The sequence below is a fragment of the Ovis canadensis genome, chromosome 24 (assembly GCF_042477335.2).
Source record: "Ovis canadensis isolate MfBH-ARS-UI-01 breed Bighorn chromosome 24, ARS-UI_OviCan_v2, whole genome shotgun sequence".
In the NCBI taxonomy this organism is placed as follows: domain Eukaryota; kingdom Metazoa; phylum Chordata; class Mammalia; order Artiodactyla; family Bovidae; genus Ovis; species Ovis canadensis.
In genome coordinates, this window is record NC_091268.1 from 34,935,108 (window position 1) to 34,954,815 (window position 19,708).

The following is a 19,708-nucleotide window of genomic DNA, read 5'->3' on the forward strand; positions in this document are numbered from 1 at the left end:
GGTGGAAAGAATACACAGAAGAACTATACAAGAAAGGTCTTAATGACTGGATAATCGTGATGGTGTGGTCACTCACCTAGAGCTGTACATTCTGGAATGTGAAGTCAAGTGGGCTTTAGAAGGCATTACTACTATGAACAAAGGTAGTAGAAGTGAAGGAACTCAGCTGAGCTATTTAAAATCCAAAAAGATGATGCTGTTAAAGTGCTGTACTCAATGATAAAAAGTAACACAAAATTGTAGGGTTAAGTATTGTTCATAATTTCAGCAATAGCGCATGGCACAGGTAGGTTATGTTTTAGTAAGTCTTTGGCCATTTGACATTTAACAGTGGAAATTAAATCAGTCTTCTCTTTTTATCGTTCCTTTTAGTACTTGACTGGTTGTGTCAGACTTTTTTTTTTTAAGCAGAGGAGCCTTTTTTAATACCACTTCCAAGCTGCAGTGCCCAACACAAAAGCTTTTGCTTTTAAAAAAGTAGAAGGCTTACTTGATAGTGAAACCCTTGGAATCTTCTAAACAGAGCCTTAGGGGTCCATGGAGCACAGTTTTCAAACCATTATCTTAAATTAGTCCTAAATTAGAGTTCCTCCAAATGGTCTTTCTTCCAGTCTGTGATCTACTCTGTTTTCTTTTTTTATGCTTTACTCTTTTCCATTGAACGTTAATGATGCTTTGGATAGTTGGAGTTTAATCCAGTGACATAATTTAACAGAAATTCCTATTTTAGAATTTGGCCAGAAATTTGGAGAATGACTAGGTTAGTCTCAGAATTGTAATTAAACTTCAAGTGATTGAAGTGCCTATCTTTGTGTGCTTCATATAGACCAAACACATGGTTTTCAAACTTCACTTGGAATATAGTTTAAAATTCGGGCTCCCAGACTTCATCCGTGGTGATCTTAGTGAGTGGATCTGTTGTGGGAACCTGAAAGTGTGTTTTTTATAACAACTCAAGTGATCCTTGGACTTCCCAGGTGTCGTTGCTGGTAAAGAACCCACCTCCCAAAGCAAGAGATACAAGAGATGTGGTGTCGATCCCTGGGTCCAGAAGATCCCCTGCAATAGGAAATGGCAGCCCACTCCATTGTTCTTGCCTAGAAAATTTCCGTGGACAGAGGAGCCTGGCAGGCTGCAATCCATGAGGTTGCAGAGTCAGATACAGCTGAGCACACAGTACTCAGACACACATGAGTGACCCTTAGGTTACTGGTCCACGTAAACACTGAAAAGCACTTTACTAGGATGTCATATCCACCTCAAGGAGCTTAACACTCGACTCAGACTACACACAGAAATACCCCTGTTTTCCAGAGGCTAAACTTTTTGCTCCCCTGGACACCTGCGACTAAGCAGAAAAAGTTTTCTAACCCTTTGACTTTGGTCTGTAGAAAAAGAAAAAGTGAACTGGTGAAAAGGAAGTCACCACCAACAGAGGGAAGAAAGCAGGTGTGTCTCATGTCAAGGACATGATCTGCATCACTCAGCTGTACTGAGTCTATAGCAGTAATGTTTACCGGTTACTGTTTGCATTAACCCTTAATCATCAAAAGGTTAGACAATACCAAGGAAGGTGAGCAATCCATTTTAGAAAGAGTTAAATGAGAAAAGTTATAGTTCTGAAAATGGTAACCTGTGTACAGAACACTTCAGTCCTTAATAGAATCAGTTAATTGAAATATTAATTTATCTCTTTGCTTATACTATGAAGGTACATATTTTTTCTAGTCAACCTTAGGGAAACTGTACCGTTTTACCTGGTAGAATGACCTATAGTAAAGTTTCATTATATTTCAGGTTTCTGCTTTTAATGCCAGTTACTCAGATTCTGGACTCTTTGGGTTCTACACTATCTCACAAGCTGCATCTGCTGGAGATGTAAGTTGCAAACTGAAAAATTCTCACCAGATTTTTTTCTCCTGTTAACATTTTTTTAGTAAAAATATAGAATGTTTGAATACAGTGATTATCCAATCTCTGTCTAGTGTAATATCATTTAAGTGTTATCTGCTATGGAAGAAAGTTAGAAATGGAAAATGTATATACTGATCCTTCCAGGAAAGAGGGAGGAAACGACTCCTTGGTATTTTGGTTCTGTGTGGACATGTGACATTAAGTTGCCTCTAGGGTATCTAAATGGAGAACTCAAGAGAAGTCAAGGCCAAGATGTATACTGGGAGTCCTCAACAGAAAAAGTGTGTTGAAATCAGGGTTACATACAAAAGTTTGTAGGAGAAGAAAACTGAAGGTCAAGCTAGGGGAAATGGCCAAGAAAACAAAAGGAAGAGAAACTGGTATATTTGGAGACCAAGAAAGGGAGACTGGTTAACAATCTTTTGACCTACTCTATATTAACATCCCTTTAGTTACCACAGGGAAGTCTGCTAGTTTTAGCAAACTTGGACAATATCAGTTTTTACAAGACTATTGGAAGTGAACTATAATTTAAAATATTAAGAAATGAATGAGAAGAAAGAAATGCAAAGTTGGTGCAGGTATAGGGGAGTGGGTGGGATTTTAGTAGAGTTTACACTGAGAGATTGAATAGGAAGAGACAGACATTCATACTGAAATGAAAGAAATTGGAGTGAATGTAGGAGATAGGAAATTATAGGTGGATTAAATCTGTAAAAGTAAGAGCAAGCAGGATCCAAAGTATAAATAGACATTTTATCCTTGGACATAAAGGCTGATGGGAGAACAGGATATCAGAGATGAGGAAGTACATCCCTGGTGAGGTAGGAAGCTAAATCATGTTTAATTCATGGATTTAGGCTAAAGAAGTAAACCCCGAGGGACATGATAGATTGAAAGTGAACAAGGAACTAGAGATGTTGACAAAAATGGAAGATATGGATAGCATGATTAAAGACAGGCCAAAGGTCTTGGAATTGAGGATTTCAGAGTTCAGGTCTGGGGTATGGGTATGGAAATAGGTAGCTCACTTGGAGGGTAAAGTAAGTTAACAGACCCCAAATGATGCCAAGGTTAGGATGGAGCAAATCATGGGCCAGGTTTATTATACCCACTCACATCACTAGAACTTGATTCCTTCATGACTCCAGCATTCCAGGCATGGACAGTCTTCACAGATTGGCTCTGTATGGTTTACTGCTTTCTTCTTAGTGAATAGTAAGAGAGAGCAATATTAATTACATGATGCTTTGAGAGCCTGGGGAAATTTAAAAGGTGCTTATTCTTCATAAGCAATTATAAATCTCTGAGTTTTCTTTTCCTAAACCCTACTGCCATCCTCTGCCCCCTGCCCCTTAATGTTTATAAGAAGCTTGGCTACTTGGATATTGTACAAACAGCTGCTTTATTGGAAGTGTAAGCAGCATCTAGTGACTTAACGAATTCCAGATGGACACAACTATTTCCATCTTGTGTTTCTGCCTCATAGAGGAGCATCTGGAATACTGCAGGAGACTCTGGCACTGATCAAAGATGACCAGCTTTTACTTCTCTATCCTAGGTTATCAAGGCTGCTTATAACCAAGTAAAAACAATTGCTCAAGGAAACCTTTCTAATCCAGATGTCCAAGCTGCTAAGTAAGTTTCAGTATTAACTTTCAATTATTGGAAAGCTGTATTTTTTCTAGTTACAGTACTATTGTAACAAAGGTACAATAGGATTGAAAAGTATGAAAAAGTATTTAAAGGAGAGGAAAATACATTCCTACCACCTAGAGATATAATTGTTAACATTATGAATATTTTCTTCACCATTTTTAAACATAATTGTTAATACTGCATATATAGTTGTTAATAAATAACTAAGATATATAGTTGTTAATAATTATCTATCATTACTAACCAATGATTTCTCTTTATAATGTGGTTTTCATTTATTCAGATTACTGAATTAATTGGTATGTCAGAATATACTTGTTGACAGTTGGAAATTGTAAACTATAAAGGATATCTTTGGGCTTAAAAAAATTTCATATTTCACATTACTTTTTGGTATAGATTTGCAATTGAGCCAAGAGTTATAAATATTATAATGAAAGTCTCTGCATTAAAATATATGTTTGTGTTTATATATTTTGCAGTCACAGTATTAAAAGGTTGTACCAGTTTATAATCCATCATCAGGAGTGCCTGTTCCACCATAACCACTAGCAGCTTTTTTTTTCCTCTTTACTGATTTGATAGACAATAAGATACCTGTTTAAAAAATGGCAACATCCATCTATTTGGTGATTTTTAAATCCCACTGTCTTCACTGTGCTAACAGCAAGTGCTAACAAACACCTGTTAACTCAGTAGTTCTGGGAGTTTCTCTAAAAGAGACAAACTATGGACAGAGTTACAGATCAGCTTGCATTTTCATACAGGAGATGAAAACATTTAAATTTGATTTCATCCATTTAGGACAATTCAAAACGTAAATCCTAAAACTCAGACAGTCTTCAAGATCATTTAGTATTGTCCACAAAGGAAGTTATGATGGTGAGTTACAACCCAGGAGGGAACAACCTTTTACCATTTCTCTTCTCATTAGTATTATTACATTTTTCACACTGTACACACTGAAAAGTGCATCTCTCAAATGTACAACACACTTTATTAAATGTTGTATACATGGAACCAAGGACTGATAGGGTGCAGCTCTACATGACTGCATCAGAAACAGATGCTTATAACAAACTGAAACACTGGATAAACTTAGGAAAAATCTGTTTCAAGTCTCAATTTATTTAAGAAAATTTATTTTCTTAATAAGTGTAGAATTTTGGTTATTAATGCCAAGTTCTGTTTATTTCCTGCCATTTTGATGGAGTTGATACATTTTTGGTAAGGTTCTTAGTCCTGTATTGAAAGAGAGAAAGTGAGGTGTCATTGCTGAAGGGACAAACTAATAATCTCTTGGTAAAGTTTACTGCAGGTAAAATCTTTTTTCAGTTAAGCTGACAGTGTGGTAAAATTGCTACATTAAGTTGTAATTATGTCTAAATGGAGGTCTTGCTACAGAGTTTGAGTTAAATAACTCAAGTGCCTTATTGAACACCAGTTTCTTTCTGGGATAATTATGAATTGGATTGTATTTCAAATTGACGCTTTTGTGCCCATATTTAAGCTATAGGAGCTTATTCTATATTCTCCTTCCCCATTTGTTCTGTCCTCAATGAGACAAATCCCAGTCCACAGCATGCTGCTAAAGGGACAGTGAGAAGAGCCTACACAGGTATTTTCTTTAGTAGAGATGTCTAATATTATCACCAAAAGTATATTAGGAAACTAGAATTCCTTCAGTAATCAAGACTTCACACTAAAATATTTTTAACTAGAGCTGAGTTCTAATCTAAAAGCAAGATGCATTCTTTCGGGTTTTTAGTATAATCTTACAATGACAGCTTTCAAAATGATAATGTAAATAATAAAATAGTTGGTAAACTGAAGAAATGGAATGGAGACCTTTAGCACTCTTAAAATTTCAAAGCTGTTAGTTTGCATATTTACTGAAACATGTTTAAGGATTTAGGAACATACTTTAACTTGCTCCATAAAACTGCCTTCTGCTTTACTTACATACCTTTCACTGGACAGGAACAAGCTGAAAGCTGGGTACCTCATGTCAGTGGAATCTTCTGAGGGTTTCCTGGATGAAGTTGGGTGCCAGGCTCTAGCTGCTGGTTCATACACGCCGCCATCCACAGTCCTTCAGCAGATTGATGCGGTAGCTGACGCTGATGTCATAAATGTAAGCAAATGAAGATCTGTTTAACATCACATAACTTGTCCTTAATGACGCCATTTCAGAAGGAATGCATAAGGACTGTAAATGCTATTCTCAGGGTATTTGGTAACTGTCTGCCTGGTGTGGAGGCAGAGGCTCAATCCCATCAGATCTGCAGATAGCTTCCTTGTCAACTCAGGAAGTCTGTGTATCTTCCTCATTCAACTAACTTACCATTAGGTTAAACTATTTTAAATTCTTAAAGGTCACCAAGAGTCCAATATTGGCAGTTTCATATGATTCAATCTAATCGTCAGGTTTGGTATTTTTCCTCCTCACTCTGAAAGAAACTTTCTATCCTGCCAATCCTTCACAGTCCACCATCTCAAGATTTTCTTTAGTCTTCTCAGCCAAAGACATTCTCCTGCCCTTGTTCTTTTTTCTTTTTTTTTTTTTTACATATTGTTTCCTATAAAATTGACTGGTTTTGAGGATTTAGGAACATACTTTAACTTCCTTGAGGATTTAGGAACGTACTTTAAGGACTATGTGTTATACCTCATTGTATTCCCTACTATGCCTAACAAGTACATGAACTACAAAATGAACCCTAAATCAGTCCTTTCTGTATTATAAATGCCAACTCCCCTTTCATGTCATGGTCTCAACCATCTTCTCACCAAGGGGTCTATCCTTGTGGATAGAAAAAACATGAAGGTTATTGGAAGATAGCAATACTGACTTGATTTCACCTGGCGCCTAAGTTCATCATCATTGTTGTTGTAGTTCAGTCACTCAGTTGTGTCTGATTCTTTGTGACCCCATGAACTGCAACACGACAAACTTCTCTGTCCTTCACCATCTCCTGGAGGTTGCTCAAACTCATGTCCATTGAGTCCGTGATGCCATCCAACCATCTCATCCTCTCCCGTCCCCTTTTCCTCCTGCCTTCAATCTTTGCCAGCATCAGGGTTTTTTCAGATGAATTGGCTCTTTGCATCAGGTGGCCAAAGTAATTGGAGCTTCAGCATTGATCCTTCCAATGAATATTCAGGACTGATTTCCTTTAGGATTGACTGGTTTGATCTCCTTGCAGAAGTCTCCTCCAATACCACTGTTCAAAAGCATCAACTCTTCAGCACTCAGCCTTCTTTATGGTCCCACTGTCACATCCATACGTGACTACTGGAAAAACCATAGCTTTGACTATACGAACCTTTGTTAGCAAAGTAGTGTCTCTGCTTTTTAATACACTGTCTAAGTTTGTCATAGTTTTTCTTTCAAGGAGCAAGCATCTTTTAATTTCATTTCTGCAGTCACCATCTGCAGTGATTTTGGAGCCCAGAAAATAAAAGTCTGTCACTATTTTCACTGTCTGCCCATCTATCTGCCATTAGTGATGGGATGGGACCAGATGCCGTGATCTTAGTCTTTTGAATGTTGAGTTTTAAGCCAGCTTTTTCACTCTCCTCTTTCACTTTCATCAAGAGGCTCTTTAGTTCTTCACTTTCTGCCATAAGGATGATGTCATCTGCATACCTGAGATTACTGATATTTTTGCTGGCAGTCTTGATTCCAGCTTGTGCTTCATCCAGCCTGGCATTTTGCATGATGTACTCTGCATAGAAGTTAAATAAGCAGGGTGACAATATACAGCCTATGTACTCCTTTCCTAATCTGGAACTAGTCCACTGTTCTGTGTCCAGTTCTGTTGTTTCTTGACCTGCATACAGGTTTCAAACGAGGCAGATAAGGTGGCCTGGTATTCCCATCTCTTTAAGAATTTTCCACAGTTTGTTGTGCCCACACAGTCAAAGGCTCTGGCATAGTATAATGAAGCAAAGGAGATGTTTTTCTGGAATTATCTGGCTTTTTCTGTGATCCAGAGGATGTTGCCAATTTGATCTCTGGTTCCTCTGCCTTTTCTAAATCCAGCTTGAACATCTGAAAGTTCTCAGTTCACATACTGTTGAAGCCTGCTTTGGAGAATTTTGAGCATTACTTTGCTAGCATGTGAGATGAGTGCAATTGTGCGGTAGTTTGAGCATTCTTTGGCATTTCTTTTCTTTGGGAGTGGAATGAAAACTGACCTTTTCCAGTCCTGTGGCCACTGCTGAGTTTTCCAAATTTGCTGGCATATTGAGTGCAGCACTTTCACAGCATCATCTTTTAGGATTTGAAATAGCTCAGCTGGAATTCCATCACCTCCACTAGCTTTGTTCATAGTAATGCTTCCTAAGGCCCACTTGACTTCACACTCCAGGATGTCTGGCTCTAGCTGAGTGATCACACCATTGTGGGTTATCTGGGTCATTAAGATCTTTTTTGTGTAGTTCTGTGAATTCTTGCCGCCTCTTCTGAATCTCTTCTGCTTCTGTTAGGTCCATACCATTTTTGTCCTTTATTGTGCCTGTCTTCGGATGAAATTTTCCCTTAGTATCTCTAATTTTCTTGAAGAGAGCTCTAGTCTTTCCCATTCTGTTGTTTTCCTCTCTTTCTTTACATTAATCATTGAGGAAGGCTTTCTTATCTCTCCTTGCTATTCTTTGGAATTCTACATTCAGATGAATATATCTTTCCTTTTCTCCTTTGCCTTTCACTTCTCTTCCTTTCTCAGCTATTTGTAAGGCCTCCTCAGACAACGATTTTGCCGTTTTGCATTTCTTTTTCTTGGGGATAATTTTCATCACCACCTCCTGTGCAATGTTACAAACCTTCGTCCATAGTTCTTCAGGCACTCTGTGTATCAGATCTAATCCCTTTAATCTATTTGTCACTTCCACTGTATAATTGTAAGGGATTTGATTTAGGTCATACCTGAATGGCCTAGTGGTTTTCCCTACTTTCTTCAGTTTAAGTCTGAATTTTTTAATAAGGAGTTCATGATCTGAACCACAGTCAGCTCCAAGTCTTGTTTTTGCTGACTGTATAGAGGCTTTATCATTGTATACTCTTCCAAATGGTTGTCCTTGTCTTATATACTGTACTGTCACGAGTCCAACCCAGCTGCCTCCAACACCATCTTTATTTAAAAAGCTGATCTAAGTACCACTCCTCATGGTACTGCATTTGACGTAAACTAACAGACTTTGAATTCTAAAGTAGTGGCATAAAGAACACTAGGATATAGTGTAACTTTGACAAGTTAGCAATTGGTGTATTTTCATTGACTCAGACTATTTGCCATTGTAATACAGACGCAGAGGCAGACAGCCGTGCTCCAAGAGACTACCCTATTTTGTAGTATCAGAAATTCCTTTTCCCTCTTTAACAGCTACTGTCATCGTTAGAGCACCACGCTCACTCAGTCACACAAAGTATGAAATATTCAGAGTAACAGAACTTTGTCTATTTGCTTATTTGTATTAACTTTTCTGTCTTTGTTTCTGTCTTAAAGGCTGCAAAGAAGTTTGTTTCTGGCCGGAAGTCAATGGCAGCAAGTGGAAATTTGGGGCATACACCTTTCATTGATGAGTTGTAATACTGAATCCCATATTGCAGGAAAGAACTGAACGTTTTGTCAACCCAGAGCAGCAAATACATAAAAGTGAAAAGTCTCTAATGTAACGTTTATCTTTTTTTCCAATGAGATGAAATATAAAGCATAAATATAGGTAATTGTTCCCAACTGACCTAAAGTCAATAAAGCATTCTATTTAAATGTTTTTCTTGCATTTTTCCTAATCAGTTAATCAAGAGGTATTTGTTTTATGTTGAGTTTTTGCTTTAGATACTTTTAAGGAGAATAGGAATATAATTATAAAGTACAGAAGCATGAGAAACTATTAAAATTAAGGCTTAAGTGGCTATCAGAGTAACTATCTCCAGATTATTATTGGCTTTTAAAGATAAAAGCAGTTAAAAGTCTGTATTCTTGGGTAAGAACAGTTAAATGATCTGGGTTTTACCCCCTTTTGCCTTTTTTCCAAAAGTTATTTATGCAAAATATATATTACCTGTTAGCTGTAGCCTGTATTTGCACTGCTTCCTTTTTTATGTTTATCTTCACTGTGGCACAATTTTGGTGTATTTTTTTCCCCCTCATCTCCCTTTTCTGTTTCTATTCTCTCTTTCAAGTAATTATCAACCTAACACTCAAAAGTAAGGCAGTGCACAAAAGAGTGTTTTCAAGGTAAATGCTTCTGTGGTCACAGATTTGAAAACTGCTGCCTAACCAACTCGTGATACTGGTTCACCACTGCCCTTTTCAACAGGGGTACAGTCTTCCAGCCAAAATGCGTCTGAGGTGGAGGAGGCTGATGAGGAGGAGGAGATTTCATTGTCTTGCTTCACCATGGTCCAGTATGGAGAAGGGGCCCTCACTTCTTTCTTGTGATCTCTGTGAATCATTACGTCACAGTTAATGTCTTTTCCTACACGCATTACATGGTTCTTCTTTTTATATCCATGCCATTCTCTGGAGATAGACATTGGTCTCCTTACAGGGTAATGTCCAGTGGACCGTGGATATTTATAGTACTTAAGTCTTGTATCGAAAGCTTCATCATCATCACTGCTTGTGACAGATCTATCTTTTGCCTCCTCAGTTTTCTTTGTTGTGCTGAAATGGAAAGACTAGTGAATGAAATGGATTCTTAATGTCTATACATTCATTATTATCACCTAACAAGATGTCTTATAACTTGCTTTGGGTCATAAAAGAAAAAATACAATATAGCTTTAGCATTACCTGTCTGTGTTATTGAAAATCTTCTCTTTTAAAAATTACCTTTATGGAATTCCCTGGCAGTCCAGTGCTTAGAACTCCATACTTTCACTGCCAAGGGCTCAGGATCGGTCCCTGGTAGGGGAACTAAGATCCTCTTTAAATTTGTTTAAATTACCTTTAAATTTGTTTACATTCCTAAATGGAAATCAAATTCTGCCCTAAATTATTTCACATTACTTTTTTTGTACAGACTTAAGCGAGACTACTGACCAGAATATTAGCAGGCCTTAAAGGGTGGGTTGATTTCACCTCACACAGAATGTAACAGGTCAGTGTGGCCATCTCATCCACGGAACTCAGTTTTCATGGGTCTCGTGGGATCAGCAATAATAGAATATTACTGATTTCCAAGGAGGTGTCCAGAAATAATGGGCCTCAAAGATCTTCAATATGCTTATCATTGGTTATTCTGAATCCTTTTATTTTTGCTCCTGAGTATCATTTGCTTCTCAATTGGGTTTACAAATGTGGATCTGTAGAACACCCTTCCACCCAGATGTCTCATCATGCACTATTCCACCTTGCTGTTGCCATCCAGAAACTTGCGAAGATTCTTTTTTTTTTTCAGTTTGCCAACAACAGGGTTCTTGAACTTTTCTAATGCCTGTAGCACCTGCGCCTGCTATTATTTTCCTGAACAAATGCTGTCACGTGCTACCCCTCATGCTGGTGCTATTACCCAGCAGATCCAAAACTAGATCTTTGCAATTATGAACCTCCGTTACCTTCTGTCCTGCTAATAGGAAATGGATTTCTTCCCTACCCCAGTCCCTCCAACCTATCAGACTTACTAGTGTTTTCCCTAACATCCTTGGAGGCCTGCTTGTGGTGTGTGTTTGTTTGTTGCTTGCTCCTAAGGATCTGAACAGATCTTCCCTAAAGTTTCTCTCTTCTGGTAATAGCATTTGATACTGAGTCATTTTTTCTGAAAGCCACTAGTCTTAAATTGTATGATTTTCTTTAATCCTTGATGTAGTGCTGTACAAGAGAGATTCAGAAGATCTTAGGACTAGAACAGTTTGCCTTCAGACTCAAGGACCTTCTTTGTCGCTCTGTTAGATCACCATAAAGACTGGTGGCAGAGCCAGGTTCTTATTAAAGTGGCATTAGATAGAAATGCCACAAGCCAGCAGAGGTCAGGGTTCGCTGGAAACAGTTTTTAATATCACTAGGCCTGCCCAGAGCATCACATGGCAAATTGTGCACTCGATGCTATCTGCTCCTGAAAGAAGCCTTACAACTTTGTGAAATAAACCTTTTTGTTCCCCTTCTGCCCCTTCCTTACCCTTTTCCACATAAGATGCTAACATGCCTTAGCTATAAGCCCTTTGCTTAATTAAGGGATTCAGAACATGATTGGTATTGTTCCTAAGTTTGTGGATTTTAGCCTCATAACTTAAGTTGTGGTATTCTGTGTTTGCTTTTGAATGGTCAACCTGCCATCCCTAGGTTTTTAATATTCTGAATCTCAAACTCTACTTAGAATGTAGTTGTCCCATAAGCAAATGGTGAACAGCTCTGTTTCGGGAGCTGAACTCTCCAATACAGGGTCCACCAGCTGTGTATGGCTGCTAGATTTAAACTGATTAAACTTGAATAAATTTAAAGTTCCTCAGTTACAAATCTTCACATTTCAGGTTCTTAGTAGCCACCTGTGGCTAATGTTACCACACGGGATGGCACAGATACAGGTCATTTCCACTAGCATAGAGAATTCTTATTGGATGTTGCTGCTCTGAAAACAGACGTATACTACTTAGCCCTGTGGCCTCTGACAAGTTTACATGCTCCTCTGTTGGCTTCAGTTTTCTTATCTGTAAAATGCGGATAAATAGAACTGTCATGAGGATTAAATGGTACAACGCTTGTAAAGCGGAGTCCATCACATAGTATTAAGTTCAGTATTATCATTAATGATTTTTAATCAAAGCAGGATTGGTTTAGTTATTGGGAGAAAATTTTTCCCATTCTATATCTGATCTGAAGGGAACAACTGCTATCCAGCTCTAGTCCACTGTTACCATGTGAGGATGCAAGCCCATCTTTTGTTTTTCAGGAGAAACCAGAGATTTGTAAATTTAGCAATTCCATTTTTTTTTCATTAAAAATTTTTTGAAACAAAAATGCAAATAAGTTGAATGAAAAAAAAAATTCTAAACACCTTGGTAGCTACCACCCAGGTCAAGAAATAGAGTATTACTGGCCCCTGGAAAAAGCCCTCCTATGTATCCTCCTTGCTCAACGCTGTCTAAAACAGTGAGGGAGATAAGCAAAGCATATCTGTGAACCGTATCAGTCCCTGTAGCCACAAGTTGGACTCTGAAGTAATATGGGCCATTTTTTAATCTTAGGAAAGCCCCTAGCCATATTTCTTTGAGCACATCCCAATAAGCAAAGGTACACAGCTGTACAGCTAGTGCTCAGGGATCTGGTCAGAATTAACTCTTGGATCAGAATACTAAATGTGCCACTTAAAAAGGAGATAGAGAAATCAAGCCAGGCCTTAAATTTCTGACTTGTCTGACTAAGCAAATGCTCTCCCACTAAGACAATGGCAAACTGGCTTTTAATTTTAGGCATAATGAGTTTAAGGGGTTTATGATACAGATATCAAGTGGGTGTCTATACAAGTTTGGAGATAATACAATTTGGAAATTATTAATGTATGAATACTAATAGAAACCAAGGAGTTTGCTTAGAAGATTGAGAGAAGAAAGCCAAAGACAAGGCTTGGTAAAAGGCAATCACGAGGAAGTGACAAAAGGAGATAACGGAGTATGGTATTCCAGAAGTCTGGGAAAATTTATATTTCAACAAGAGTTGAGGTGGGAGGCTGTAGAGTGCCTGCTGCTGCTCAGAAGCCAAGCAAAATTAGAGACTGAGAGGAGTCCACTGAAATCAGCAGTATGAAGGTTGCAGGTGACCTTGGGGTAAAGGGCTCTCAGCCAAGGTCTGCACCGAGGTGGGTAATGTCTAATATAACTCTCAACAGCTTTGGAGTCAAGGGACAGGACAGTGGCTGGTAAGGAAAGGAGAGGGGAGTGGAATTAAAGTGGGCTTTGCTAAGATGGAAGACTTTTAAACAGGCTTAACGGTTATTGAGAAGGATCCAGAGGGAGAATTGAATATGCTGGAGACAAATGAGGAAAGGGAGTCACAGCACATGTTTCAGGGCTAACTTTGGAAAAGGGGGAGTCATATCTAGGTTTGAAGGCAGAGTTGCCACTAGGTAGTTTGGTCCTTTTTAAACTCCATGTCCAAGGCTCATTCTTGCCTTTATCATCCTGCCTCATATTAGGTCCTACAGATTGTACTTTCCAAAAGGATTTAGAAACTCACTGAACTGTGACAGTGTCATTAATTCCTCCTACATGGTCCAATTGATAATTCTCACATTTAACTAAGACTCTGCTTCACAGACCCTGGAGAATTCTGTAGTATAACAAAGATTTCCTAAACTTAACTACTTACCGTGTGATTGGGAATTTGGTCTCAGGGATTAAATCATATATTTCTTGCCATTCTTGGGGTATGTCTATAAAATCTCGGTAAACTTTTATTTGTAGTATTGTTCCTATGGTGATATGTTGCAGAAGCTTTAAAAATTCTCGAAGAGTATAACCTAACACATTTGCATAGCCAACACTAATCAAAACATCACCTGAAAAAGGGAAAAAATTCAATAAAATTAAGATGATGGTTTAAAAAAGATCATGCCATTTCTGTCTTCATTGTGCAATGTCTCTCCCTTTTTTTTATTTGGTGAGGTATTTCATTTTATAGGTTCATATTGTTGGTTCATTTTCAACCAAAACCAGGCTTCAAACTTTATTTAATGAAAAAAAAAATGATCCTCTCAGTGAATAATGAATACATGCAAGATGTTTCTTAATAGTGTAATGGTAGATATTATAACATGTTTTTAGAACATTTCTAAGGTCCTTGGTGTGACAGAGGCTAAAAATGATTTAGAATCTGAACCATCCTTGAAGATTCTAAAAATGTACTTGTTTCAAGTAAAATAAATGGCTACTACTATTAAAGAAAAAAATCACTTACACTAAGTGAACAAATGACCCATTTTTATTATACCTGCCTGGCCATTGCCAATGCCCTCCACAGTAAGCAGACCATAGTAAACATCAAGCCTTACAGTTTAATATTCTTTCCTTATGCAGTATTCATTGAGCAAGTAATTCTACATATAACACTGGACATTTAGCATGCTTTAATTAAGTTGAAGATGTGTATACAGAGAGTATGGAAGTTCAAAGGGATTTGACGCCTAGGTCCCCTATCGTAGGACAGAGTTGAACAGGGAGGGGAGTATGATAGCCAGCCATGCAGCTTCTGAGCCCCCAACAGGTGGAAAGAGAACCACATCTTGACAGCCAAGTCCCTGGACCTCCCAGCTGGATGTTAAATAGACCCAATTATTCATTTGTACCCAGCAGCTAAGGCATGGACATGTAGAATAGGTCCAGCTATTGGTCAGTCCCCCTGGGTCACTAAACCTGGAGCAGGAGATACAGAGAAGCGACAGGAGCATCCAGTTTCCATGGCCTTTTGTTCTCTCATCATTTTCCAAACCTGGTTCTCAAGGCTTTCCAGGAATTCTGTCAGATTAAATGTTCTAAATTCAGTGCCTTTACAGAACTTGAAGAAAGTTCTTTAAACTTCAAGCGAGAGCTTGAAGAAAGCAGGAAAAACCATTAGGCCATTCAGGTATGACCTAAATCAAATCCCTTATGATTATACAGTGGAAGTGACAAATAGATTCAAGGGATTAGATCTGATAGAGTGCCTGAAGAACTATGAATGGAGGTTCGTTACATTGTACAGGAGGCAGCAACCAAAACCATCCCCAAGAAAAAGAAATGCAAAACAGCAAAATGGTTGTCTGAGGAGGCCTTATAAATAGCTGAGAAAAGAAGCAAAGCAAAAGGAAAAGGAGAAAAGGAAAGATATAACCATCTGAATGCAGAGTTCCAAAGAACAGCAGGGAGAGATAACAAAGCCTTAAGTGAACAATGCAAAGAAAGAGAGGAAAACAACAGAATAGGAAAGACGAGAGATCTCTTCAAGAAAATTAGAGATAACAAGGGAACATTCCATGCAAAGACAGGCACAATAAAGGACAGAAATGGTATGGACCTAACAGACGCAGAAGAGATTCAGAAGAGGTGGCAAAAATACACAGAGCTATACAAAAAAGATCTTAATGACCTAGATAACACACGATGGTATGATCACTCAGCTAGAGCCAGACATCCTGGAGTTCAAAGTCAAGTGGGCCCCTTAGGAAGCATTACTATGAACAAAGCTAGTGGAGATGATAGAATTCCAGCTGAGCTATTTCAAATCCTAAAAGATGATGCTGTGAAAGTGCTGCACTTAATATGCCACCAAATTTGGAAAACTCAGCAGTGGCCACAGGACTGGAAAAGGTCAGTTTTCATTCCACTCCCAAAGAAAAGAAATGCCAAAGAATGCTCAAACTACCGCACAATTGCACTCATCTCACATGCTAGCAAAGTAATGCTCAAAATTCTCCAAGCTAGGCTTCAACAGTATGTGAACTGAGAACTTTCAGATGTTCAAGCTGGATTTAGAAAAGGCAGAGGAACCAGAGATCAAATTGGCAACATCCTCTGGATCATAGAAAAGCCAGAGAATTCCAGAAAAACATCTGCTTCACTGACTACACCAAAGCCTTTGACTAACTGTGTGGTCACAACAAACTGTGAAAAAATCTTAAAGAGATGGGAACATCAGACCACCTTACCTGCAAAACCTATATGCATGTCAAGAAGCAACAGTTAGAACTGGACATGGAACAACAGACTAGTTCTAAATTGGTTAAGGAGTACGAGAAGGCTGTATATTGTCACCCTGCTTATTGAACTTCTATGCAGAGTATATCATGTGAAATGTTGGGCTGGATGAATCACAAGCTGGAATCAAGATTGCTGGGAGAAATATGAATAGCCTCAGATATGCAGATGATATCATCCTTATGGCAGAAAGTGAAGAGGAACTAAGAGCCTCTTGATGAAAGTGAAAGAGGAAAGTGAAAAAGCTGGCTTAAAACTCAACAGTCAAAAAACTAAGATCATGGCTTCCAGTTCCATCACTTCATGGCAAATAGATGGGGAAACAATGGAAACAGTGACAGACTTTATTTTCTTGGACGCCAAATTTACTGCCGACAGTGACTGCAGCCATGAAATTAGAAGATGTTTGTTTCTGGGAAGAAAAGCTAGGACAGAGCTAGACAGAGTAATAAAAATCAGAGACATCAGTTTGCCAACAAAGATCTGTATAATCAAAGCTATAGTTTTTCCAGTAGTCATGTATGGATGTGAGAGTGGGACCATGAAGAAGGCTGAGTGCTGAAGAACTGATGCTTTCGAAATGTGGTATTGGAGAAGACTCTTGAGGGTCCCTTGGACAGCAAAGAAATCAAACCAGTCAATCCTAAAGGACATCAACCCTCAATATTCATTTGAAGGACTGATGCTGGAAGGGCAATACTTTGGCCACCTGATGCAAAGAGCCAACTCATTTGAAAAGACCCTGATGCTGGGAAAGATTGAAGGCAGGAGAAGGAGACAACAGAGGATGAGATGGTTGGACAGCATCATTGACTCAAAGGATATGAGTTTGAGCAAACTCTGGGAGATGGTAAATGACAATGAAGCCTGGTGTGCTACAGTCCATGGGGTTGCAAAGAGCTGGACATGACTTTTTTAAGAGACTCAACAACAACAACAATAGAACTTCTTTATTGCTTGCGGTTAAGACCCCTGACTGCTATAGGGCATCTAGCAAGAGAAGAAGGAATACAGGGAAATTGATCTTCAAGGTCAGATTCACACTGGGTAAATAAAATCTTAGTTATCAGATCATACAAGTACTATCATCCTGCCAAATGGTCATGGAGACTTCAGAGCTAACATCAGATAAAGTGACCCTAATAAGTCCCAAAGAACGTTTACCCCACTGTATATGGGAAGCTAGGGATCCCTCAATCACCTCATTCTAAGACAACTGAGGTCTAACCTCAGAGTAGAAAAGAGTCAAGATGAAGTACTTTCTCTATTACTACTCCCCAACTCTTTGCAACTCCATGGACTGTGGTCCACCAGGCTTCTCTGTCCATGGAATTTTCCAGGCAAGAATACTGGAGTGGGTTGCAATTTCCTCCTCCAGGGGTTTTTCCCAACCCAGGTGTCAAACCTGCATCTCCCGTGTCTCCTGCATCAGCAGGTGGATTCTTTACCACTGAGTCTCACCCGGGAAGCGCTACTCTGTACTCCGCTATAATTAGAAATTATGCTGAACCTAAAGGAAGCCTCAAAGGAACACCAAAGACAAATTTCCATAGTGCTAGATTCTATCAAACAAAAGGTCACAGTTTTAAAGAAAATGAATACTGAGATGGGTGGAGAAAAGCTTCTACTTTGGTCTTTAAAGACAGCTGTGGCTAACTTCAGAATGAAACAGGGCTTCTCCCAGCTACCTACAGATTGTGTAATCTGAAACAGCCGTTCACCTTATAGAGGTTAATTAAAATGTCAAAAAAAAAAAAGAAACCCTCACGGGATAAGCTTACTTGCCTAATGTTAAAAGGGGTGTTTATAGCTGAAAGCTATGGCTTGACATGCTGCTTAATTATGTTGTTAAAAAGGTGACTTATCGAGAGGGCAGAAAATAAACAGCTTAACTGCTTGACCGTCCTGACTATAAGCCAAAGGTGTTATTGCATGAATGTGATTATTCTAGCAAGAGACATTAACATTGCATTTCATAAAGAAGCACCAATTTGGTATTTATAAATATTAATATTATACATTTTTTTCTGTTTTAATGGGCTGTAGGAACCACATTGTATAAACTGTCCCAGTTATCTATATTTAATCAACTTTTCAGCAGCCAAGCCACTACCAAAAAAAGTAGATTTTATTTTTCTCCCATTTCTCTCAACTAGGCTATAAATTCCATAAGCTCTGTGTGGTTAGAGACCACATATGACTGGCTCACCATTACACCCCAGTGCCTGATGTCTGCACACAGCAGGCATTCAGGAAATGCTTATTGAATTAATGTGGCCTAGTAAGGGTGGTGACCAGTACATAACTTTGTTTACCTTCAAATCTATATTAATTTCTCCAAGAAAAGAAAAATGCTGTATTAATTTCTTAAGACTCTGGATATCAGAGTTTGCTAAAACTATGCTGGCCAAAAGGATTTTAAACTTTAGCCAAAATAAATTAGGAAATCAAGATGAAGCCCTATTAAGAAACAACAAAAGAAGAGAAATTCAAAGCACATAAGAAATAATGGTGCTGGGAGGTAATGGGGTTAAAAAAAAAAAATCAGGTTTCTAGGACCATCACCTCTCCAAATCTCATAATCATTGTCAAAGGGACTGAGTTACAGAGCCTTTGAATCCCAGGCCTTGAAGAGAAGTGTCTGACTTGTCATGAAGAGATATGGGACGTACTCCATATTGCAATCTCTTTTCTAGTCAAAGATATGGGCTTTCTAAGCAGACATGGGTTCAAATCAGCTCTGACCACCCACTTAGCTCTGTACTAAACAATTCACTTCATCTCTCTCAGCCTCTGTATTTCATTATCTACCTTCTAGGAGTGTTGCAAAGATTAGCTAATAGATGTGGAAACACCGTGCAAAATCCTAGAACAATGCTCACTTACTCTTCATTTATCAAGCACAGACATAATAAATGCACCAGTTCTAATGGTAAGTCCCTTGAATTCATTAAAAGATGAATTCAAGACTGCCTCTGACCTCCAGGAGCACACTATGACCCTACCAGGAGATTCTGTTTCATGAAAGCATACTCCCATCCCACTCCAGTGAGTGTGCACTTTGCTTATCAACCAGCGTCTGTCCCCTGACTCCAAAAAACCTGCGGAGAACAAGCAGAAAAGGCCCATGGGACCTGGCCTAGAGTTCTTTTGGATGGAAAGTCCAGAACTTTCTTTCTGGAAGGCTGTTCCCTAGCACCAAATAGTAAGTAATACGTGGAGAAAATGCTTTGGATTTTAAGGTGAGGTGAACTTTCATAACAGCATCATTGATCCACTTAATTCTTTAATCTGCTGCATTTAACCCTAACTACAATTAGAATAATCTGAGAAGTTTTAAACCATGAACTGCCCTGTCCCCAAACCAACTGAATCAAAACCTCTGGAGAGATGGGGCCAAGCCATTTTTATTCTAAAAGGTCTCCAGGTGATTCTAATAAGTAACCAGCGTTGCAAACCAAT

The 19,708-nt window shown here is 38.6% G+C and overlaps 2 protein-coding genes across 4 annotated transcripts in view; one reads left to right on the plus strand and one right to left on the minus strand.

Moving 5' to 3' along the window:
* UQCRC2 (ubiquinol-cytochrome c reductase core protein 2) overlaps positions 1 to 9,348 on the plus strand; it is a 26,363-nt gene extending 17,015 nt beyond the window's left edge. For both annotated transcript variants that reach the window (XM_069570316.1, XM_069570317.1), the window contains 4 exons: positions 1,798 to 1,878; positions 3,476 to 3,552; positions 5,554 to 5,707; positions 9,081 to 9,348. In XM_069570316.1, the coding sequence (XP_069426417.1) occupies positions 1,798 to 1,878; positions 3,476 to 3,552; positions 5,554 to 5,707; positions 9,081 to 9,164 (396 nt within the window). In that variant the 3' untranslated portion in view covers positions 9,165 to 9,348. The remainder of the gene's footprint in view (positions 1 to 1,797; positions 1,879 to 3,475; positions 3,553 to 5,553; positions 5,708 to 9,080) is intronic.
* PDZD9 (PDZ domain containing 9) overlaps positions 8,344 to 19,708 on the minus strand; it is a 21,033-nt gene continuing 9,668 nt past the window's right edge. For both annotated transcript variants that reach the window (XM_069570319.1, XM_069570318.1), the window contains 2 exons: positions 13,884 to 14,073; positions 8,344 to 10,244 (listed from right to left, as the gene is read on the minus strand). In XM_069570319.1, coding sequence (XP_069426420.1) covers positions 9,854 to 10,244; positions 13,884 to 14,073 — 581 coding nt within the window. In that variant the 3' untranslated portion in view covers positions 8,344 to 9,853. The remainder of the gene's footprint in view (positions 10,245 to 13,883; positions 14,074 to 19,708) is intronic.